General features: G+C 40.5%; 2 protein-coding genes across 5 annotated transcripts in view; both read left to right on the top strand.

Annotated features, from left to right (window-relative positions):
* The window catches only part of LOC138203334 (rho-associated protein kinase 2-like), a 32,850-nt gene extending 22,667 nt beyond the window's left edge, over window positions 1-10,183 (top strand). The window contains exons 22-34 of one of the 4 annotated variants that reach the window (XR_011178709.1): window positions 704-890; window positions 1,939-2,032; window positions 2,330-2,424; window positions 2,711-2,899; window positions 3,306-3,474; window positions 3,673-3,897; window positions 4,531-4,598; window positions 4,698-4,786; window positions 5,368-5,446; window positions 5,580-5,847; window positions 6,933-7,218; window positions 8,096-8,180; window positions 9,681-10,183. Coding sequence is in view for 3 of the 4 variants with exons in the window: in XM_069158093.1 (XP_069014194.1) it covers window positions 704-890; window positions 1,939-2,032; window positions 2,330-2,424; window positions 2,711-2,899; window positions 3,306-3,474; window positions 3,673-3,897; window positions 4,531-4,598; window positions 4,698-4,786; window positions 5,368-5,446; window positions 5,580-5,847; window positions 6,933-7,218; window positions 8,395-8,494 (1,849 nt within the window). In the remaining variant the exon portion in view is untranslated. Of the gene's footprint in view, window positions 1-703; window positions 891-1,938; window positions 2,033-2,329; window positions 2,425-2,710; window positions 2,900-3,305; window positions 3,475-3,672; window positions 3,898-4,530; window positions 4,599-4,697; window positions 4,787-5,367; window positions 5,447-5,579; window positions 5,848-6,932; window positions 7,219-8,095; window positions 8,181-8,394; window positions 8,521-9,680 lie in introns of all 4 variants that reach the window. The other 3 variants (XM_069158093.1, XM_069158095.1, XM_069158094.1) reach the window with 3 other exon arrangements.
* Window positions 10,184-12,669: 2,486 nt separating this feature from the next.
* On the top strand, window positions 12,670-16,021 carry LOC138203751 (carboxypeptidase N subunit 2-like). The gene is made up of 3 exons (XM_069158761.1): window positions 12,670-12,773; window positions 12,927-13,924; window positions 14,916-16,021. The coding sequence occupies exons 1-3, from the start codon at window positions 12,749-12,751 to the stop codon at window positions 15,930-15,932; spliced, it is 2,040 nt and encodes a 679-aa protein (XP_069014862.1). The 5' UTR covers window positions 12,670-12,748; the 3' UTR covers window positions 15,933-16,021.
* The last annotated feature ends 8,697 nt before the right edge of the window (window positions 16,022-24,718 follow it).

Here is a 24,718-nt window from a genome sequence, read left to right as displayed (position 1 = left end):
ACTCCAATGAAGGAGTAGAACCATCTCAAGGAGGATCAGAAGAAATGGACAGCATGTGAGTTAAATATGAGTGTCACAGCAAAGGGTCTGAATACTTATGACCATGTGATATTTCAGTTTTTCTTTTTTAATAAATTTGCACACATTTCTACATTTCTGTTTTTTATCTGTCAACATGGGGTGCTGAGTGTACATTAATGAGAAATAAAATGAACTTTTTTGATTTTAGCAAATGGCTGCAATGAAACAAAGAGTGAAAAATTTAAAGGGGTCTGAATACTTTCCGTACCCACTGTATTTTTACATTTAAATGACAGTGGCACTTAAACACTATAAACTTCATATTATCTGTAATTTAAAGAATGTAACAGACTTCCTAGATTAGCGTTATTTGCCCTCTGTGAATTCATCTCAGCCAAATTGCAGGATTTGAATAAAGTTGAACCAGATTAGTGGCTTTCCCAGATGCACAGAAGCCACAGATTACATGTAGTTAAACCAGTTCACATAGTGTCACGTCGAAAATGCTGTAAAGGTCTGCAATGACAAAAAGGGCACTGCGATAATAATGTACGGTTACACTGCAGGTAGTCGATTTCTGACTGGCATATTAACAGCAGGGATTTTTTTGTAGCTCAAATATTTATCCAGCTCTAGCTGTGTCACAAGGTAATAACAATTCATGCTCTGTCTCCCTCCACAGGGATTCGATGACAGCCCAGCTGGAAACCAGTTTGACCAAAGCGGACTCTGAGCAGCTGGCTCGCTCCATCGCGGAGGAGCAGTACTCCGACCTGGAGAAGGAGAAGATCATGAAGGAGCTGGAGATCAAAGACATGATGGCGAGACACAAACAGGAGCTCAGCGACAAGGAGGCCACCATCAGCTCGGTGAGATCAGATCAGATGTCAGTTGATTCGATCCAGAAAGTTTATTTTAAGATTAAGTTTGAGATTTCTTTGTTTTGTTTTCAAATTCAGGTGTGAATTTGAATTGATATTACTTCAGCAGATGTGCAGACTTCATCTAAAACAGCCTTCCTTTTCATTTCTGCTTTTCTGTTCTGCTAGCTAAAAGTATCCTCTTGACTTTTGTAAACAATTTCTGTTTACAATGAGTATTACTCACCAAAAGGTATTATGTGTCATTTAGCTCTAACAAATCTGTTCAGTTTTTGGCCTTCCTCATGAGTTGTAACCATCACTAGCTTGTGTCTCCGTGTCTAAATAAAATGAAAGCCATTGCAGAAGTGCCTTAAAGTTCAATACCACTGAGGGCCACTAGGGGTTGGATCCACAAAACACCTGGTTCCATAGACATTCATCCATAGACAACTTCAAGTAAAAAAAAATTCACAAGTCATGATGTCATTTATTCCCTCCTTCTGATCAGGGTCCTGGTGGTGCTTCTGAAATTAGTTCCATAAATAATTAGGTATGACATGTATGTTTGGGGCATGCCTGGTTTGATTGACAGGCCTTTGGTGCAGTCAGGTTTCAGCTGTAGGTGGGCGGGCATAGTGTCCTTGGGTTGTCAGTCAGATTCACCTCAATGGAATCACCTAAACCTGGTAGCAAGACTATAAAAAGATAGAAACAAGTTGGGAACCTCCACACAAAAAGGTGACTCTTTAGCACTCCTGGTGGTCATAATCTACACACGTTGCTTTTAATGAGTTGATTATCAATGAGTTGCTTGTCTTTGCAGGTGGTTCAGATATAAAATTCTCCTGTAACTAGACAGTTTGATGAAAACATTTGTAGTAAAAGGGTCATAAATTATACAAACTTTTAGATCCATTGACATATTATTCGACTTCTTCCTCCTGTAAAGCACACCGTCACTTCTGTTCCGAAACGAACATAAAAATGACCTCTTCTTGCCAGCATTGTATGTATTAATGACACCAGCTCGCCTCCATTCTCTCACCCATCACAGCTGGAGGAGTCCAATCGCACTCTGACGGTGGACGTAGCCAATCTGGCCAGTGAGAAAGAAGAGCTCAACAACCAGCTGAAAGACATGCAGCAACGTGAGTGTCATTTTGACTTAATGAGCACCAGAGAGAACAGATTTCCACCAAAATGACATTTTTCCTGAGTCCAGGAAAATGTGTTTACAAGCTGTCTTACATGTCCACATGGTTTATGGAGAGAAAGCTGTAAAAATGTCATGAAATGTAATGATTGATGTCCTCATGTGAGTAAGGTGCCTGCAGTACAGCAGAATATTGTTTTTTTGCTGGCCATGTGCATTACTGCTATGAAATTTATGCCACATAAAAATGTATATTATTCCTGATTAATATTTATCACTGCTATTTTTACAGAGCTCCAGAAAGCCAGGGAGGAGGAGAAGCAGATCAACTCTCTCAAACTGTCCTTTGAAAAGCAGCTGCAGAATGAAAGGACACTAAAAATTCAGGTGTGTGTCTGGGCACCTACACAGGTCTCAAAAGCCTGGAATACCTTCTATACTCAATCTATTTTCACAGACAAGTCTTATCTCACATCATTTGTTGTTAAGAATAATTTTGTCCCACAGGCTTGTGTTGAACTCTGGGCAAAATCACTGGTATTTGAAGCAAGCATAAAAAAAATGGTTCTTGCAGCAGCATTGATATTCCTGCAGGCTTCCCTGCGTATTTACTGAGTTCATCTTTATCATAAATAGATCTTTGTAAAGCTACATCGTGCTGTGTTGCTCGCAGGCTGTGAACAAGCTGGCTGAGGTGATGAACAGAAGGGAGACGTTGCGGGGAGGCCACCGAACCATCGACACCGAGGTGCACAGGAAGGAGAAGGAAAACAGGAAGCTGCAGCTGGAGCTGAGAACAGAGAAGGAGAAACTCAACAGCACTATCATCAAATACCAGAAAGAGCTGACAGATATGCAGGCGGTCAGTACACCCACACTGTCTGAAGATGCACAGAAATATATACATAAAGCAAAAAACATCTGTATTTCTGAGTCAGTGGAGAAAGTGGGGGGCTGAGTTTCTATGACGAATTTCAATTCTTACTGTGCAGCAAGATGTGGATGGAGATACTGACTTCTGCATTTGCTTGGAATTAATAGGTTTGTTCTTTGGTAGTAGGATCGGAGGAAATTCCTCCAGGTTGACAGCAAAAGTGAAAAAATGGGCATCTTTTGTCGTTGGAATTACGTGTGTAAAGATTGTTCCTCCGAATTATTGCAGAGGCTCTTTTTTGTGCACCATGCTTCCGGTTAATAACCTGCTCAGATAAATAATGTAGCACAAAGAACTGTGTGCATCTAAAAATCTGTTTGTGTTTGTTGTTCAGCTGATAGCAGAAGAGAACCAGGTCCGTCTGGAGCTTCAGATGGCGTTGGACAGTAAAGACAGTGACATCGAACAGCTTCGCTGCCAGATCACCTCCCTCAGCGTTCACTCTCTGGACTCCACCAGCATCAGCAGTGGCAACGACTTGGACATGGGAGAGGGATATCCAGGTCGAGACTTATTCTCTAGCTCTTTGTTTATCTGGCACCAACATGTATATCTAAATGCTCAAAGACACTTGTGTATACAAATACATCTCTGCATGCATTCCCTTTCTTTTTCCCTTGTTTTCACTTCTTCCTCATTATTCCTCTTCCTTTTTTCGCCCCTTTATTTCACTTCAACTTCTCTCTTGTGGTCCGGTGCAGTGCGCATTACTCACTCTCACACCTCAGAATCAATGTCCTTCACCTACCAGCGCACACACAAATCTGTCTGCATCGACACGCGGCCCAACCTTCGCTCGGCCCGCACTCTCTTTGACTCTGAGGAGGAAGAGGAGGAGGAGGAGGAAGAATATGACGGGCAGGAGGAGCAGGGCCAACGTCCCCTGGCTCTCACCTATGAACCGTCCTCTGGGCCTGAACCTGGAGGTGACCCTGCATGGCACTTCAAACCTGGGAAACTATAAACTGCAATTGACCATAAACACTGTTTTATAACATTTATCTATTAATACTTCCAGTGTTCTCCTCTTTTCTTTTCTTTTCTAAACTCACTCACTTTGGAAAGTAACAACTCCTACCTTGTTCAACCCTGCGAATTTGCAGCTAATCCCTGCAGTCTGTTGACTCTGTGTCTGCTGTGCTTTAATCCTTTTTAATGTTCATTAGACACGTGAATACTCACAGCTTGAAACTGCCCAGCTTTGTGGAAAGTTTACTCCGCGACAGAAGATGTGGGGAGAGTGAAGTTTGTGTGTGAAGCTTTTTTTGTTAACTAATAATTAAAGGTTACAATTGTAATATATTTTTCTTTACAAACACCTCTTGTATTCTGTGCAGGTGATTCCTTGTCGTTCCTGCTGAATACTCTGTTGCTGTTTGTTAAAGCAAGGAGCTTGCCCTTTGCTTTTAGCGAGGAATCGTTTCCTCTCTGAGTGTCTGCTTGACGGAAATGCCACCAAAGCTTAAAAATGTCGTGGTGTTCTTTTAAAGCGATTCAGATGATTAAAGGCTGTTCTCCATTTTATGGTAACTTTTTCCTGTTTTCTCTACACTCCCTAGATGCCAGGCTGGAGGGCTGGATTTCACTTCCTACCAAGAACACAAAGCGGTTTGGCTGGGACAAAAAGGTAACGTATCCAACGTTATATGTACAAATCTGTTTTCTTAGAAATCACCTTTACCAATGAGTCACTTGCCACTCTTAACTGTTTCCATTTCCTTCACAGTATGTAGTGGTGAGCAGCAAGAAGATCCTGTTCTATAACAGTGAGCTGGACCGAGAACAAGCCAACCCGTTCATGACCCTGGACATCGAGTGAGTCACTGAAAGCAACATTGAAGCATGTAACTTATTAAACATGAAGCAGAGACAGATGGGAATGGCAGCAGATGTTTAATCATACAGCAGAGTATTGGAAAAATGACAATTTTACATTTGGGCTTTAGATACAAAGCTAAGGAATTTAAGTCATCTTGAAGGAACATGCATATTTTTACCAGGTTTAATGACTATCCATTTAGTATTTGTCTCGAGATTTAACTAAGAATGTTTCATTTTGTTGGGATTTATTATCTGGAAACTGCAAATATCTGCAACACAGTTCATGGCAGTAGACCCGTCAGTCTGCTCTTTGATTGGATAGTGTCAGGGGTGCTCAGGAGCTGTGCAGCTGTCATGGCAGACAATGACTGAGTATAAATGAGTAGAATAATGTGAGTAGAATCAGCTAAACCCAGCACAACAAAAGTATGAGTTGCTGCTATAACTGATGTATCTTTTTACATCATTTTCTTTACTTACAATGAGTTAAATCAATCTACACCCAGAGTAGTAAATACATTAATTATTTTGGCTGAGCTCTACACTTAACTTTTCTATCTCTCTTCCTCCTTCAGTAAGCTGTTTCATGTCAGACCTGTCACTCAAACTGATGTGTACCGAGCAGATGCCAGAGAAATTCCAAAGATATTCCAGGTGATGAGCAAGGACCCTCTTCGTTTCCTTCTCTTTCTGTCCCCGTTCCCTTCTTTCACTTGCCGTTGGTATGGATCAGGTATGCTTTTCTTACCTCATGAAACCTTTAATTTTCAATCTTTTCTCTCTCCAGATCCTGTATGCCAATGAAGGCGAGAGCAAACGCGAGCAGGAAGTCGTGGTGGAATCCACGGCGTACAGTGAGCGACCCTCCTACATCAGCCACAAGGGCCACGAGTTCATCCTCACTCTCTACCACTTCCCCTCCAGCTGTGAGGCCTGCACTCGGCCCCTGTGGCACGTCTTCAAGCCCCCGCCGGCCCTCGAGTGCCGCCGCTGCCACACCAAGTGCCACAAAGACCACCTGGACAGAAAGGAGGAGGTTATTGTACCCTGCAGGGGTCAGTATGCTCATTCAAGAGGTCATGTAGAGCTTTTACCGTGGAACCAAAAGTTTTCTCATCATTATGGAGTACATATATTTTGGTGCACATGTCTAGCTAGCTCACAGCCCCAATGCCTGCAGCTTAGCGAGGTTGTTGGAATATTACAGGGAGTAAAATTAGAAGATGAGAATCCCACCATCGTTGTGCTTGTTTGCTTTAGATGTCTGACTATAAAAACATGTTGAATTAGATTTATATTCTGCTGTCTTGACTCCTAAACGGTAGAATGAGCTCCAACGACATAAGGAAGCAGAAACTCTGAACATCTTCCACCACAAACTAAAAACACACCTCCTCCTCCTTCACCTTGAACAGTCGAACTTTAGTATCTTAAAATGGAACTTTCTGACAGAACTTTGTAGTTTGGCTTTCTGGAAGAAATTGTATTTTCCTGATTCCTGTTGTTCTGGTTTTGAACCCTCATGGTTGAAATTAATTTATTGTAAGTCTCTTTGGATAAAAGAGTCAGATAAATGTAATGTAATATTCAGGGTTGCAATGAGCCAACATTTTCATTGTCAATTAACTATTAATTCATTTTCAAATTGCTCTTTTGAACTCAGAAAATTGCAAAAATGTCCTTCACAGTTTACGAGAGCCCAACACAATCTTCAAATAGCTTCCTGTTCTTTGTATTGCCAACAATTAAATGTCAGTAAATGTTTATTTTTGCTAGAAAAATTAAATAATTATTAGATTATGCACTGAATGATGGAAAACACTATCCCAAATGTATGGATGTTGGTTCTGTAGAAACTATTAGTTCCACAAAGATACAATACATTCAATATTTTAGTTGTATGATTTTTTTTTTTTTTTTTTTACTTTACAACAAAATAAAGTATTCACAGGATAAACTGCACATGTTAAGTAAAAGCTAAATATCTGAGGGGCTTTTGAATTACACTGTTTTAGTGATGATGATTTGTTGATATTTTGAAGCCTTGGATTTGATTATGATGGAAAAATGCCTGTTCACGCCAGGAGGAGAGGAAATCTCTCATCTTCACTCTGTTTCTGATCTATTTTTAATCCTTTAGTGAACTATGACATGTCCACTGCCAAAGACCTGCTGCTGCTGACCGGCTCTCAGGAGGATCAGCAGCGCTGGGTCAGTCACCTCCTCAAACGCATCCCGAGGAAACACCCGACGATGAGTCCTCCCTCTGCGGCACCAAGCATTCCCCTGGAAGCAACATCACGTTCCCCTCCACGGATCTCCCCTCGACCTTCACCCAGGGGTTCTCCCCACCTGTCGGCCCACCGCGGAGCCATCAAGATCCAGCCCAGCAGACAGCAGCAGCAGCAGCAGTCGGGAAAACCGAGGTGAGCAACCCTAGAAAAAGCAGTTTGGAAATGTTTAAGTACTCAGATATAATGACTATTGATCCACTGTGTGACCATCTCATTCACAGTCATCTGTAAGACGATGTTAAAACCATAAAACGGTGTATGGACATGTACAGTCCGCTGCGAGAAAAGGCAATAGATGCTTCGAAACAAACTACTTAATGAGCACAGCTACCGTGTTTTGACTAAATCAATTAAGGATATACGGTCAAAATGTCATGGCCCTGTAAAAGCGTCTGTTCCTTATTCAGCTGCCGTCTTTCAGGATACAGTTTTGTATCCTCAAAGTTTTGGGTTGAATTTCGATTTTGAAAATACCCTTTTCCAAAAGCAGTTATAATTATTATAACTAATATTTAACTTGGATGATCTGGTGCTTATCAGCAGCTCATTTGTGTTTCCTTTTTTTCCATTTACCTCAACCTTTTTCATCACAAGACAACTTAATCTACTGTAAACTGTGGTGCTAAGTGTCCTCGGGACCCAAAGTGAGGATAGAAATCTTGAAATCTTACAAAGAAAACCCATTCATTTTTCAGTAAGACTTGGTTTGAAATTTAATCTATATTAAAAAAAAAAATGTTTAACCATTTTGTTGTGTCTGTTGATGAAGGGGGCCCAAAGCTTCTGTCTGGCTTTAAACAGGCTTCCTGAAACATTCACATATCGCTGTATGCAGCATTAATGCTCCAACATGGCACCTCGCTCGGCATTAATATCGACCTAACTGAGTAGGAAATGGCATCAAACCATTACGGAGCTAACTAACTGTATCTGTCTTGTTTTCTGTGACAGTTAAAACACTCAGTAGTTTGTACTTTCAGCCACACCCTAACTGGCTTTCATCCTTCAGCACTGGCCCCATGCTCCGCATCATCCTCCACTGACCTCTTCACCTCTGACCCCAACCATTCTAACGTCTCTCATGCTGGGAGACTGTAAGTAGCAGCGCTCTGTGAGCCTCTCCGCCAGCTGTATCTCTGTGCTGCTGTGCATAATAACCCTCTCATCATAACAAGCGCTTTTAGTCACCCGTGGACTACTATCAGCTCTGCACCGCCCCCTGCTGAACGTGGCATGTAACGCCCCAACAGATTTGTGAATCACTGAAGGCTTTTGACCCCTCCTTGAACCTCACACTTACTGTTTCAGACTGCTTGACTTTGACCTGAAAGACTGGAGTTGGGCATTGGATGATGTCGGTAATGATGATGATGATGATGATGATGATGATGATGATATGTTCTTCTGAAGGAAGTGAAGGAGGAGGGACAGAGGGTAACTGGACCTCTGCATGAGACGTGTGTGTTTGCAGTTTGTAGGAGGCCTTCATGTAACCAGAAGCATGTTTTTGAGTGATTTCAACATTTACACTTGAGTGCAAATTATAAACTCATTGTTTGAACTTCATCAGTGTTGCAAGTTAAGTTGCTGCCTGTTAATTAGTGACCATTAAAGGTACAGGTAGGCAGATTTAGTAAGCTAGCTATTTTTCCTTGTCTGGTCTCCATGCTAAGCTTAGCCTACTAAATAGAAAATAAGCATCTTCCCCAACATGTCAACCTGTGTTTTTAATATTTTACTTCTTGTAAATATTCACATCGCTGGTGCTAGGTCGGATCAGGGAGAGGGACGATCGGCCTGTGATTGGTTGTTACTTTGTGGGCAGGTTAGGGTTGCCAGTAGTGATAGGGTACAGTGAAGGACCATTTGAACGACAGTAAAACAACCAGTCACAGCAGCACACAGTTCAGACAGGCCAGTATCACGGCAACCTGCCCGTCCACCAGAGGATAACGTGTCGGTGTGATGGTTGACCTCGCTCGGCATAAACGGTAGATGCACGTCACTTGACATGTGACATGAGTCTTGTGACGGAGGACATCTGATGAAATACAAAATCTGCTTAAGTTAATGCAGGTTGGAGTGGTTGGATGGGTACAACAGCAAACGTTCACCCAGGAGATCAGGGTTCAAGTCTGTGGTAAATCAATGTGGATTTCTTTAAAGAAACCATTTTCTAAGTAGTTTTTGTGCCGAACAAAAAGTCCTGTAAGGTAACTCGCCACCAGTTGTAGCTTTATACACATCATAACCGCGTGTTTCTCCTGCTAAGGCGAAGCGAAACAGTGATACTGACAGGCTGTCTTCTGGTGAATCGTTGTGTGTATTACACGCCTTGGCGTGATACCAGTTTGGCTGAGAAGATCCTCTTTGCTCCGACTCATCCAATCTAGCATCAACCTAGACATGCAGACCAAGATTATTCCTTTGTCTTTCTGCTTTTCATGCATTTTACTCGCATTGTGTGGACACCATGTAGCTTCCTTGTTTAGTATCTGTGGATTTAGTGTGGGCGTGTCTTTGAAGTCCTGCCATTCAGATGAGCACGTGCCAGGTTTTCACATCATTTTGTTTATTTCCCTCTCTCTTCACAGTTAACCCTGGCTAATCAGAGACCTGTATTTTCATCCGTGTGGATTAATGATGGTGGTCTGGACGCGGTGCCTACGTGTGTTATTTGTTCAGAGAAGTAGACTGACACTAATCATGGACAGACACATGCACAGAGGCCGGCTGTCGTCATGAGAACTGGGATTGCCTTTCTCATTTTAACAAGAGGAAAATCAGTCTTCGTATTACAGCGGGTCTTCATCCAAAGAAAAAGAACAACCATAGCTATTTTTAATAATCATCGTGACAAAAACATGGACATTTTTGTATGTCAGACTCACTTTGATTTGTGTTTGTGAAATGTTAGGCATGTGTGTGAACATTTGTATATAGGATTAAGAGATCTGTCTGTGTATTGTAGCACAGAAAGTGTAGCGGATAGTATGATTGTTTTATTTTATGAATATAACTCAGCAGCACATTATACAGTTTATGCTTGTCCTGTAAATGTATGAATACAATTGTTTTTCCTGATTGGAAGATCAAATACCTTTTTGAGCCTTTATTTCTTGGACTTCTTTCATTACACAAAGTATATCCATCATGAAATATGACAGAATAATGTGATTTGAACAGGAACAGTGTTTTTTTCTTGCCATTCAAGACAATTATTGACTTCTCAGTTATGTTTAAAAACCCAAATGGTAGATTTTGGCCTGATTCATAAATGTATTTTTTTTTTTTTTTAAAAAGACAGATTTACAGCTTTTGAATCAGTGACTCTAAAGAGGAATTTTGTGCGTTGATTTCCTATTTGAAAGCTTTTATCAGACTCCCCTTTGAAGATAATGTAGAGAATGAATCATAAGCAATAGTGAAGTAATGTAAGAACTATTAAAAATAGAGTTTAAACTCCTTTATAATGAGTTTTACTTGGTTTTTGCGGAGAAAATTGGGTGGAAACTAGAGTAGAGTGCAAAGTATATGTAAAAGTCTACGTATAAGCTGTTTAATGATACTAAACATTGCCAAAAAGGACAATGAGATCAATAACCAATCATTGTTTGGTATTACAGACACATTATTAATAGAGAAATGTTCCAGTCATACCGTTGTGATCCTTCCTGTCGCAGTATTACATCTGACTGCAGTGTATTTCAGGAGACCATTTGAACTATACCAGAATAGGTCTGTTTCTATCTCACAAGTGCATGTGGAGTGAGTGGGCTTGACTGAAATAAATCTTTCAGAACAGCCTAAAGCCAACTGGCACTCATCATACATAATGTAATGGTTCATCATGTTGCCCATCTGCTAAAATCATATTTCATACTGCAGGTCTAATCCATTCTCTCAATCAGCTGTGTGGCTCTGTGATCTGGTTAATTGACCCATGAATGACACCTGCTGTACAGATGAGTGTGGTCTCTCTCTTCCCCCTCATGAATGTACGTTCATTCTTGTATCTCTGCTCTTTTCATTTGCATTATAAACAGGTGTAGCTTTTTTCCAGTGGTCATAAGTTTAGTACACATTTAACCAAAGTATTTCTCCTTTATATTTGTACTCCTCTATATTTCGGAGGGAAATTTGCCGTATTTAAGAATTGTAGTTACTTGTTACTTCAGAGATCAAGATTTCACTGAACACACAAACCTTGTTATTTCCACTATAATTGAAATCTTTTAGTTTTTCATGCCTCCGTGCTGATGACAGCTGTGGTCAGAGGCATTATGTTTTCAGGTTTTCTGTCCAGACATATGAACGTCCACTCCTCCATTCTTCCATCCCATGCCGCCTTCCAACTGTGCTGTCGGGTTGACGATGTGTGTGAAGCATCCACGTTTGAGAATGTGTAGCTTCTTTGCAGCAATATCCATATTTGAAGCATTTTCTACTGTCATGGCTACAACTCTGTGGTCAATCAGAATCGGTTTATTTGCCAAATTCCTTCAAAGTCTTGACTACATATATTATATGAGGCTGGACATACATAGATCTATGCAGAGCATAAACTTTGTAATGGCCAACCCACTGGTAGGCCACTGCTTCTAGAAGTTTCAACTTTGTCCTGGCTTTGCTCTTTACCGCCTCGGTTCTGTCTCATAGTTACAGTTTATTAAACTGTAACTGGCATGGATTATTTTCCACTCTTTAGAAGATATTATATAGGCGTCAACATTATTTCAAGATATAACACCTGAAGTGTGATAAACTGTAGAATATACAGTAAACTATGATAATTGTTCCACCCACCAGTCTAATATAGTTCAAATGAGCCCCAACATGACCAGCTGCAGTGGTACAATGCCGCACATTAAGGCATCAGTAATACAGTTATAATCCAATGATACACCATATAATTTTGCAATATTAAAAGATATATCTATAACACAAATGACATTTTCTGCAAGAGTACTATTTGTACCTGAAGCTGCTAATACTCGTGAATTTTTACTTGGATTTATAAAAATGAATGCAGGACTGTTTTTACATTTTTTTGTGGCCACTGTTGCCAAAGTAAAAGATTTTACTTGTGGTGTCAGTATAGTTCTGTTTGCAATCCATACAGTGGAGACAGAAAATAAATGGAAACCGACTGTTCTAAACTTTTAGAAAAATAGAAACTGTAAATGTATACTGTTTGCTTCTGAATACTTTTTTTTGCTCCTGCTAAGTAGACATTCTTATGAACTCGGATATTCTGATGATGAATGAATTTCCAGCAAGATAAATCAAATCCACCTAATTTTAAAATGATGATGATGCATTTTTACCTCTCTCCCTCCCTCTCTCCTCCTCCTTTCCAATATTTATCAAATCCACAGTATTTACATGTATAGCTTGCAGTTCTGAATGAATTCAACATCATGTTTCACAATCAGCAGTAGTCGTAGAAATGCAGTATTTTAATTCAACAAATCATCAAAATCAGAGCTGCTAGGTTTTGTACTTTCCCTGCAGATCAGAGTCACTCAGTCTGTTGCAACTGTCCGTCCTTGACTGTGCAGTGACGGGTTCTTGTTGACACAATAAGTAATGATTAGATTGGCTGATTCTTTTTCCCAAATGACTCCCACTACTGACTCTGATGTAAGAAGCCGTCTGGCTGATGCTCATTCAACAGGAAAACATCAGTAAGTTTATTTTGTTACTCATGTTACTGAACATCATGTGCATGACTGGAAAAGATGTGTCTCTTGTACCGGTTTTATTTGCGGTCTGACGTTTTGCAGTGTTGCAATACTTCCCTCGTATATTTAACTGTCTGTGTTCTCCTTGTCTTCTAGTCATGAAGTGCCGGTGTGTTCTCGTTTTTCTCTGGTTGGCATTTTTCTGCCATGGGGCTCTTTCCTGCCCAGCTTTCTGCAAATGCTACACCAGAAGAACCGAGGTGGTCTGCAATCAGGTTCCCCTTACAGAGTACCCCACCGAGGGACTCCCAAAGAACACCACCATGCTGACAATCCAGTTCACAAACATCACCTCCCTGTCCGAACTGGATCTGAACGCCACGCCCTTGCTGCAAGAGCTCCACCTGTACAGCAACCACCTGCAGAGTCTCTCCTCTCACCTTCTCAGGGGCGTTCCTTACCTCACCACTTTGGATCTCACAGGAAACAAACTAATGGATCTGCCGGTGGATGTCTTCAGCCACGCCCCTCTCCGTAGCTTGGTGCTGAAGGATAATCAGATTAAAAAAGCTGATGCTGAGTGGCTTCCTGCCAACAGCAGCCTGACCTGGTTGGATTTGTCTGGAAACCATTTAACAAACATTCCCACAGATTTGCTTGAGAAGCTGCCCCACCTGGAGATGCTTGACCTTTCCAGCAACAATCTGGAGAAGTTATCTGCAAATTCTCTGGAACCGCTGACCAAACTTGTGAGGTTAAACCTGCAGAACAACAAGCTGGACACTCTGGATGCTTCCATATTTCAGAGCACGCGTAACCTCACCAATCTGTTCCTCACTCGAAATAAGCTCAACAAACTCCCCCAAAACCTTTTTCAGGAGCTCACGCAGCTCAGACACCTGAGTCTGGATGACAACCAGCTAAACCACATCCCTACAGGTTTGCTGGACCAGCTGAAGTCCCTCGATGAGCAGGGTCTGGACCTGACAGTCAACCCCTGGCTTTGCGATGGGAAGGTGGGGTACCTGTGGAGATGGCTTCAGAAGAACAAGGAGAAGGTTTTCCTGCCAGACACCATCACATGTGCCAGACCTGAGTCTCTAGCAGGGCGCTCAGTAATGTCACTGACTGAAAGTGAACTAAATCTTCAGTCTTAACATTCTTCATATTTGTTATGATCTGATATGGAAATGTATTCAATTCAGCCTGTCACAACTGTCTTTACATTTTAATCACTTAAATGTTCCCTTTTGTGAATGAGTGTATGATTAAATATTATATAAATCAAACATTTAGTCTTTTCTGTCTTTACTTGAATGCATTTAAAAGCTCGTGTGTTGCTTTCTTGATGGGATTTAGATGAGAAGATCAATACCACTCGCACATGGTGACATTTAGCTCAGCATAAATGGGGACACCTGGCCCAGCTCTGTTCATAATTAAATAACAAACCACCTATCAGAACCCCTAGACTCTTGTAAAAGTTAAACATTTGGTAAATTTTAAGGAATAGATGACAGATGGATTTTTGAACAGAGCCAAGCTAACCGTTTCCCTTTATTTCCAGCCTTTGTGTTAATCAGTCGTTAGTTTTGTACTGAATGGACAAACATGATGTGCTCATCTGATTCACAGCAAAAAAGTGAATAAGGATATTTTCCAAAATACTTAACTTTAACAAACTGTATGTTCTCTAACAAAAAGAAATCCATCTTATGTGAATATTAAAATGTATTAAAGAGCTACATTAAACTGCTCCTTTTTGAATTTGTTTTGCACAGAGCAATTATTTACATCACATATAATATATAGGGTTGCATCACTTATTTTTGCAGTAGTGAAAAGAGAAAGTATTGATCCTTGTGTGGTAACATCTTTACTTTTAGAAAGTACAGAAACAAGTAAAGTCACCAGCTGATTAACTGGTTTGTTTGCTTGGTTTTGTTTGCCTCTTTCAACATTTCGTCCTGACTCACTGCTGTGAACAAATATGCTCAACATTGCATAAAACCAAATCCGTGATCAAAAACAGAGGATCAAATCTGCTGTCCGTTTCAGGTAGGAATGCATTTATTATCATCAATTTTCACAATTTAGTTGTTACCGGTAAATCATTCGTGCTTAAAATGTATATTTTGTTCCCAGAACAGGGCTCCAAAGATGAACTTGTGGCTGCTCCTGACTTTCACCACACTGGTTGAATGTGGTTCCCAAAGAAGAGGCGCCTACTCGTGCCCAGATCTCTGCTCCTGCTCTTTTCCACTCTCAGGTGCAGAGGTGGAGTGCAGCCAAAGCTCGCTCACACATTTCCCTGTAGACAGTTTACCTCCCAACACCACACGATTGTCCATCCAGTCCACTAACCTCAGCAGTATTACAGCTGTTGACTTGAGCATTGTGCCCCTTTTAAACAACCTCCAGCTGTATCACAACAACCTCACAGGCCTTCCTTCAGACCTATTGGGTGTCGTTCCACACCTCAACACGTTGGATCTCACTGGTAATCAATTGGTTCATCTGCCTCCAAAAGTCTTCAGCCACGCCTCTCTCCGTAATCTGGTGATGAAGAACAACCTGTTTGAAAAGGCAGATCCAGAGTGGTTTCCTGGCGACAGCGGCCTCACCTGGCTGGATTTGTCTGGGAACCGTTTAACCAGCATCCCAGCGGCTCTGCTTCAGAGGCTGCCCCAGCTGGAGAATCTAGATTTGAGTCATAACAACCTGCAAGAGCTACAACCTGACGCCCTGCAGGACCTGCATCACCTGGAGACACTAAACCTCGCCGGAAACAAATTCATCTCCCTGAAACCGGCAACCTTTGCTCACAACCTTAAGCTCTCCCATCTGTTTCTGCAGGAGAATCAGCTCCAGGTGCTGCCAGCGACCCTCCTCCAGGGTCTGCAACACCTTGAACTTCTGCTGCTCAATCAGAATCAGCTGCGGCATCTCCCCTCAGGCCTGCTGGATGACAGAAAACCCTCGTTTCGGATGATTATCACAGGTAACCCCTGGGAGTGTGATGGGAAGATGGAATATCTGTGGAGGTGGCTTACTGTCCATCCTCAAAATGTTTTCTTTCTGGAGGAGGTGACCTGTGATGGACCCGAAGCTCTGAAAAACCAACAAGTAGTATCTTTAACTGACGACCAGCTTGGTTTTTAAAAGAAATCACAAGCACAGCAAAAGAGAAGTGAATATTTTGCACTTCCTCCCTGCATCCTTCTGTCAAATAAATAAAATATTCACAAATATCCCACTGTGTCACGGCTCTCTTAAGATCTGTCCTTAATTTCTCTATTATTTGGATTCTGTCCAGCCCACCGGGTGGCGTAACTTACTCAATAAATGTTCAAACCAGTGAGCTGAACAGACAGTGCAGCTCCCTTAAGAACTAATTGACTCAGTACATCCCTGCCAAAAATGTTTTAAAGCAAATGCTGTGGCTCATAAATTCTGATTTTAAAACTAACTTTCTGTTCGGCTCATGATCTAATTGTAAGTGAGTATAATTATACGTATAAAATGTTCAATTTTGTAGGTGATTGATAATATTTTCATAAATGTGTAATGGATAGTTCAAGAGGCTGTGATTAAGAGGAGACATGGACATCCGTGGTGGCAGAAGATTTGCAGGGAAACGAGCTCTTTTGCGATCCTTGTGATGCATCCTTACCCCAACAGATCTGTCTCAATTGTTGTTGGTTGCATCACAGATTGCAGCATTGTTTTAGTCGTGCCCTTTTGTTTTTAATGATGTTGAGCATGTGGGAGTGTGTGGGCAGCGCAATGGTTCAGTCTTGAAGCTGACCTCTCCTGCATGTGTTTAAATATCTCTCTCTTTCTTTAGATCTCTCTCTCATACTGTACGTGAATATATATCATCCTTATGCCCACAAACCCCCATCCTCAAGCTTTGATCACACTGAGTGCACCAGACTGTAATTTATTACTCTTATAAAATATAAAGCATTGCCGCCTCTTGTTTGTAAATGTTCCCCAAAGAGCTGAAGGAGAACTTCAGAGGTTTGATGTATGTCTTTCATTCCACCTCTCTGAATTGTATCCTGAAGGTTAAAGGTTGAGGAAGTGGGCTTGCCTGTTCAAATCCTAATTCCCTTTTATAAGAATCCCCTATGGATGTGAACATCTGTTTTGGAGGAAAGCGCACTCTCCTCTACCTTATCAACCACTGCTGTTCTTCGGGCAGGACATTCAATCTCCATCTGCTCCTGTGAACCCCCCGACTGTGAGTATATCGTGTTGGACATTACTTTCCTTGGATAAATGAGGATGAAGCTTCTTGCCCTGATCAGTATGGCGGAATAGAGCCTGCTCTCTGGCGTGCTGCCTTGCAGTCTGCTAATGATGACTGACTGACACTGAAATCTAAAAGGTCACAAGCAAGGCTTTCATGTACTTGAGAATTACTGTGTCCTTTCTGACTTAGTGGTGTAATAATTGAGACATGATCTTCTTTGATGGCAGCTCATTAGCACATAATAGAGTGCTTCTAACTTGACATTAAACTAAGGCAAGTCTTTCCTTTCTCTTTCTATTTTACTTTGTTTTACTTGAGGTGTTGTCAATGCTGTGAATTCTATTTTTTATTCTGTCTGCAACGATACGAATTTTGAAAATATTTTTTTCAGTGCTCAACGATAGATTGAAACACCTTGTTCACAACAATCCAAAACGAGCACTCGTGGAAAACAACAATAGTACCACACAATTTTAAACAAAAATGTACCTTTTGGTGAGTTATCTCTATCTATATAAAAATGGATCTGGTCTCCAGCTCAAAACTGAAGGTAATACAGAGGTGCCTTAAAGTGCAATACCGCTGTGGGCCACAGGTTGGCTCCAAAAAAACCTCAGGCTCCATAGACTCCCATTTAAATAGCATCAACTTCTCTCATGAAATACAAAGTCAATAAAAAAAAATTCCACACATTATTATGATGTCATTTTCTACATTTACTTCTTCTGGTCAGTATTCTGGTAGTCCTACTGAAAATAATTCCATAATTGATTAGATATTGGGATGCAAAGAGAGGTATGCTTAAAAGTGTGCCTGTTTTGATTGACATACCAAGTGCAGTCAGGTTTGCGGTATAGGTGGGCAGACGTAGTGTCCTCAGGTTCTCAGTCAGATCCAGCCCCTGCTCCTCCAAATATGATCACTTCTGAAAAACAAAATGGAAATGGCCAACATGCCAGACTTGACCTTAACCATACTAATTACATCTTAATGCATCAGTGCTAATGATTCTACAATGTAATTTACAAATGTATTCAAAATAACATCCTGATAGGAGCCATTCTGCATATATACCTTTGATATTTAAATAATTTTGTTCTGCTAAAACCTCATCAGACAGATTTTAAATGCAAGCAGTTGTAATCATGTCAATTTGAAAAACAGATGTTTGGCCACTTCAATGATCATTATGATCATTTAGGGTTAAAATATTTCTATGTTGGTTTGCATCATAACTTTCAGGATGTGAATACGTGATCCACGTAGTCTTTAAATATTATACAATTCATTCTTTATACATCCAAAACTGCATCATGTTTGTTTTTACCAAGTTCAAACCAAATATTGTGGGCTGCAATACAATTAATCACAAATACAAAGAAAATCCCCAAACTCCCTTTCCACTCTATCGAGACACTAATCCACCAGCAGAAAAATCTTTTGTCTGTCTGCACTGCAGCAGTGTACCTCTGTTCTTCAACCTTGATATTTCACAGGTCACATTCACCCTTTCTGTTATGCGTGTTTGAGCCCAGGCTGAAATAAGAAAAGAGGTTGTTAGACTCATTAAAAGCTTACCTCCAGGTGGGTGAGAGAAGTCACACTGTGGCTGCCGTCAGGAGCTTCAGGCCATTACCGTGCAAGCACTTAACAGTAAAACACTCCCACTGAGCCCTTTATCAACCCTCCCACGCTTTTTACTCTGGATTGACAGCGTTTTGTTTATCCCTCAAACCTGTGCATGTTCGGGACCAGCATGCATTGCAGCACGCATTCCTTCAGCACATTTAATAAATGTCACCATTAGCAGTTGAGGGTGGTGAGTGTTGAAATATAGAACAAGGCCGTGCATTAATCTGCATCTTCATTTATCATAATAATACATGGATTTTATTCATGTCATTCCCCTGCTCATAAATCATCGCACCACTTGACAACATAAACATGGGGAAAGAAATGTGGTGTTGCCTGTGAGCATTATCTCATTATTGGCAAAAAGGACTGAGGTCGCTTCGTCTACTGTATGATTGCTTGTTGTAAATGGCCTCCTATGCTCTCCAGGGAAATGGGCTATTAGGCAGTTCTTCCTAGATGGATGCCATGTTTAACACTGCCACAAATCGAGGCTGTTTTATTGCAGGAGTAAAGGTTTGGTTGGAGGCTGTCTCAGTATACCGACACATAGAAATGCTGAGAAATAAAACACCTGTTTATCCTAAAAATGCAACCAAAATGTCAGGATGACAACAACTTAACGGCAACACAATTTATGAAGGACATAAAGCAGCAATGAGAGATGGAGTATCAGTTTAAGGAAGCTGTTTAAAAAAAAAAAAAAAAAAAATCTAGATACAGCTTGTTTGGTTTTATTTTAATTTAAGAATGACCTTGACAAAGTGGAAATTGTAAGAGAGAGTAACCATCTGCCCAGGGGTTGTTTCTATCTCTGTCATTTGTACCTAAAAAAAAGGAAATAAATCACATTTTGAAAAATCCTTAGCAAATTGTCTTTCCAAAACAAAAGCTGATGCTTAAAACAAACGAGTCGACCACTTGTGAAGGAAAATATGTTGAAGCTATCGTACACACTGGTAAGATACAAAATTGTTCAAGTAGAAATAATAGAGCATTTTTGGACACATCAACAGAAACACTGTCCTTCTTTTGAAGAAATAGTCTAAAACCTCTGAAATTGCTGCTGAATATTTAAAATTGAATTTTTCAGTGTTGTGAGTTTAGAGTGGACACAAAAACAGAAATAGGCTACCTGAACTTGTTCAAACCAAACCAAAACTATCTGCCATCAAAGTAAGAAAGAAAATTGCAGTTAACTAAATTTAGCAAAAGTGTATTTAACTATTTGAGTGAAGTAACCCTTTAAGACAATGTTGATGAACAAGTGGTCAATTTTGCTAAAAGACCAACTTCCAAGGTGGCCTCAAGTGAAACAAGAAAAGTCATAAAGTTGCCAAACTAATATAATTAACATCAGCTAATATTAGCCACTATAAACCACTGATCATACCAGACCAGCAAACAACAGAGTATTGATTTGGTACGTTTAATTGCTTATTGAACTTTTCATTTTCAAGAGAAGGCCTGACTGACCTCTTTCAAAGTTCATTTTCATGCCAACACTCGGTTGTAAAGAGACAAATAAAATTAAACAGAACTCCCATCAATATTTTTTCAGTAGCCCACCCTCAGAAAACATTCACTGTTGGCTCTGATCTCTGAGCTAATTGCCTCCTTTAAAAAAAATATTCTAACAGATCTTTTACTCTTCGCCTAACTTCTGCCGCTCCCCTCAGACTGCACAGATCCTCTCTGTAATGACTGTATAAATATCCCACTGCAGTGACACACTGTTTATCGCCCCTGCAGCTTTGATCTGAGGCTGCTGCGGGAGGGGAGGGGGGGGGGGGGATAGTAGTAGATAGTCGTGTCACTGTCATATTCATTTCTTGTCTCACTCTGTCATTTTCCTTACCAGGGATGACAGAGTGAATTCCACATTGCTGTGTGTCTGTAATCACCAACAGTGATCCACGCAGGGGACAAACGGGCCAACGGACTTTCATTATTTCCCGGCACAAAGACAAGGACACAACATTTCATCACAGTTTGACGTCTTAATCTCCTCGATGAGTCCCCACATCCTCTCTTGGTCATACATTTTCATGGCGGCTCACTGATGTTCTTTCACAGCTTATTTGGATTATAATATGGCTCCATTTGTCGTGGGGGGCTTTTTGCAGTGCCTATAACAGACCTTTCACCTGTTGCTGCAGTGGTTGGAGAGGAGTCAGAGGCACCTGCAGCCACTGAAACTTGTTCACAGCCTTTAGAAAGGAGGTCAAGGCTACAGAGGAATATCATGTTTCATTAATGTGCAGAGGAAGGAGGTCAGGCCAACTGTTCCTGGGGGCAGATTAAGATGGAGTAGCTAAAAAAAACAGTGATTGTCATGAGCTGAGGCATTCGTTTACAATTTATTGATTAAAGGATTTGACAAGCTTCTGAGAAGATCTCACTCTGGGTAATAAGTTATTCAGGAATGGCTGTGCATAAGTATTAAGTAGAAGCCAGGAGCTGAACCCTTTACGCTAACGCTGGCCTTCTCCTGGCTCGACCTCAAACTTAAAGGAATAGTTTGTGGGAAGTATGCTCATTCATTTTCTGGCAGAGTTACATGAGAGGATTAATACCACGGTTGTGCATTCTCTGAAGCTCACTTATTAGACCTCGATCTTGTTTGATAATCTTTATAAAAATAAAAAACAAAAGTCTATGAATTGTGATCTGTCATGTTAAGGAGACTTATGTAACTTCTTGGAGTCTCCACTGGTTGACAGAGTTACATTTGGACAATTGGAAATATTCCACCAATTTCCCTTTTTTTCCAGTCTTTGTGTTGAACTAGCCTGCTACTGACTGTAGCTATAGTTAATGAACAGATATGAGTGGGATCAATCTTCTAATCTGACTCAGCAAAAAGGCAAATAATTGTGTTTCCCTAAATGTCAAACTAATTCATACAGATAGAGAGCATGAGACTGCTCTTCTATTTTTTTCTCTCACAAGAAGGCAAAAATTTAATTTCCTTAAAATGTGAATTTTCTGCAAATATCTGTTTTAGTCATTTTTTCCAATTCATTGTGTTATTCATGTTTTTCATATTTACCAATGGCTTCATTTCAAAATTCTGTATGACATTTTTATTTCACATAATCATCCCTCTCATTTGCAGTCTTATTGTGCGTTCATGCAGCTGGGCGTTGGGTAAACTCCCATTTGGGAACGTCCTCAGTTGAGTGTGTTCACATGAGGACAACAAACAGGCAACATGGCCTCCCCCAGAAAATCTGTTCTATTCCTGCTGTCCTGATGCAGAAAAGTGACAAACAATCTCGTCATCCTCCATATAAACCAACAAAATAGAGCTCAGGAGGTCAGTATTATTTATGCACGACATTTCTGCCTATTTTCACGCAACTGATGTTTTCAGCATTTAACACTGCTCGGTGCCTTGGTAAACTAAATCTGGCTATTTCACCATATTTTTGGAGCAAACACGTCTTCCTTTCACCACAAATGCTCCCATGTGAAGTGACGTCAAACCTACATCTCGAAGCGCTTAAAAAAAAAATCAAATCTTCGACAGAAATGTTCCACTTCCCAGTTGTTGAACGCACCCTCAGGCAATACTCAAAAGTAAGTTTCACTTTTATGACAGAAAGCAGTCTTTTAGTTTTGTCTGTTACATTTTTCATGAGACTGATAGCAAACTTTGTTTTACTCTATTTCTTCACGAGTCTGCATGGGAAGAAGCCAAAGGCTGTATATTACAATAATACAAAGCTGTCACACTTCGGCTCATGGAAAATACATGTTGAGTTGCTTTGTGACAGAGATAAATCTCTCACCCCATGGGAGGTATGTCTTATAATACCATCTCTAAATATTGTTTTTATGACCTGCCACCTTAAATTAGTTGTTATCATTGTAGTGATCCAGCACAGGACAAGGATGTTCCACTCAATAAAGCCTAATTGTGTCTGGATGAGATAATCAGCAGGGGCAAGTGCATCAGTGTGCAGGTCAGATATCTCACTACATCTTTGGTCTCTCAAGGCCAATTTCCTTAATTAGATGTTCATACATTTATTAGCAGAAGTGACACAGGGCCACTGCAACATGGCTGATTCATCGAAATGTTCCCCTTGTAAGCCACATTTAAAGTGGGGAACGCCTGGCAAGGGCATGAACGAAGTGGTTGAGACCAAAGAAAGAACAACTTGTGGCAGACAGAGAGCAGACCCAGTTGTAGCTCTTTATAATGCGGATGTGGTACACAGGAGAGCCGATACTTTTCTTTTATGTGTTGCTGTTTAAACTTTCTAATTAAATTCATTAAAATCTCCTCCGGAGGATGGATTGATTTTGAAATAAACTGAGGCGGCTTTAACAAGCTTTGGCTTTGAAAAAGTTATTTGAAGCCGTCTGTGGACACAGCTTCCAAAGTTCCATCCGCTTTTCTGTGTTTGGCCGAAATGTGAAGGCTGTTATTTCACATGAGGCCTGATCAAAGCAGTCGGCACAACAGCAATGTTTAAAGCGGTAACACAAAAAAATAGTGCACTGCTGCAACACGACAATTCAAACAACACAATACAATACATAACAAGTGTGTAACATGAATACATACAACGACATCTTGACTTTTAATTTACATATTTATATTTGTCGAATGTTTGTTCACTCAAAGCTGCAGGAGTATGCAGAGTCCAACAGTGGAATGTAAAGTAGGGATTACACATCATTTTCCCGCCCTTACTGAGGTTGGCTTTAACAAAGCCTTCACGAGCTGCATTTGTATGTTTTCTTAATAATGTTTTGAATTTCACTTTCAAAGGAATACCTCCACTGTTGGCTGAGAGTTCAAATAAAAATAGAAAACATGGGAGGTCTTTAAAAGTTCAGCGAGTAAGATTTAGGGGATCTATTGACAGAAATGGAATATAAAAAACACTTTTATCTTTTCATTACTGTATAAGTACCTGCAACCAAAAGTCGCTGTGTTTTCTTTGACCTTAGAATGACCTCTTCATATCTGCATAGGGAGCTGGTCCTCCTCCACAGAGCGTGTTGCACCGCCACGTTTCTACTGGCCCAGAATAGACTGAGTGCGAGAAATAGACAAACATCAACGGAGACGGGTAACGTGACGTTCTTATAAAGAGGCTGGAGGGGTAGCAGAAGGTGACCGCCATGCAGGAGGCCAGGATGTGAGTCCGGAGTAGACACTATAGATGTGTGTTTGTTGTGTTTCTGTTTTGTGTATTTGTTTTTTCCCTGAGCCTAACCATCAGTTTAGTGTAACATAAAGGGTGGAACCAGGTAGCCTATCTCTAAGTTACCTTCAAGAGCAGCAGATTTGTTTTTTAATTGACTGTTTGTAAAATTGTGACTTCATTATTCAATGCCTCTGGCCGTACTTATATACAATCCTGGCCGGTCTGGGAAAACCTAAACCACACTTTTTCTTAAAAGTTTACAACCAACTTTGAACTTTTCCACTTGCTGATGGACTGTAGCTTTCAACTTGATTTCATTTGGTAAACTATAAGCTACGGTCTCATTTAGCAGTCTTCTCTTTGAAGGAGCTGCTCTTTGAGTTAAATATTGATGAGGCAGCCAGATTCCTGCTAAAAAACCCAAAACCATGCACTTTTCTCCCCCTTTAAAATATTGTTGGTTTTTTTTGTGAATCAAAGTAAATTTAATCTGATCATTTTGACTGATCAACAGAAAATGTGTAGGGAACATATTTTTACTAAATTATTTGAATTGAATACAATATAAAATACAATATTCTTTCCATAACTATTCACCCTTTTAATATGAACGACTGGTTAATGGACGACATAGAAAGCCCTCATCTGACATTAAAACAGTGTCGGGGGGAGGTCGTTTCTGATGCTATCAGACCATCCAACATGCAGTTCAGACAGACCATAAATCCCACTTATGTCGTCACTGCAGCAAAAAAAAAAGGCTTTACATATAATTAGTTGAAGTGAGATCCATTGTGAGTTGCTAAAACGTTTCAGTGAGTAGTATAAATACACGTATCATATATTATGGCAAAACTTTCATCCTAAGTACCATTCACTTTCACTTCGGCATT

Source organism: Embiotoca jacksoni, unplaced genomic scaffold (assembly GCF_022577435.1).
Source record: "Embiotoca jacksoni isolate LCO1_2020_lvr unplaced genomic scaffold, fEmbJac1.0.p SCAF_23, whole genome shotgun sequence".
Lineage (NCBI taxonomy): Eukaryota > Metazoa > Chordata > Actinopteri > Embiotocidae > Embiotoca > Embiotoca jacksoni.
Note: the sequence above shows the minus strand (reverse complement) of the source record. Positions and strands in the feature narration are given on the sequence as shown.

Coding starts and splice junctions, on each gene's coding strand:
- LOC138203751 (XM_069158761.1), top strand. CDS start 12,749: ATGCTCATTCAACAGGAAAACATCA. Junction 12,774..12,926: donor CATTCAACAGGAAAACATCA/GTAAGTTTATTT, acceptor CTTGTCTTCTAG/TCATGAAGTGCCGGTGTGTT. Junction 13,925..14,915: donor GTGAACTAAATCTTCAGTCT/TAACATTCTTCA, acceptor TTTTGTTCCCAG/AACAGGGCTCCAAAGATGAA.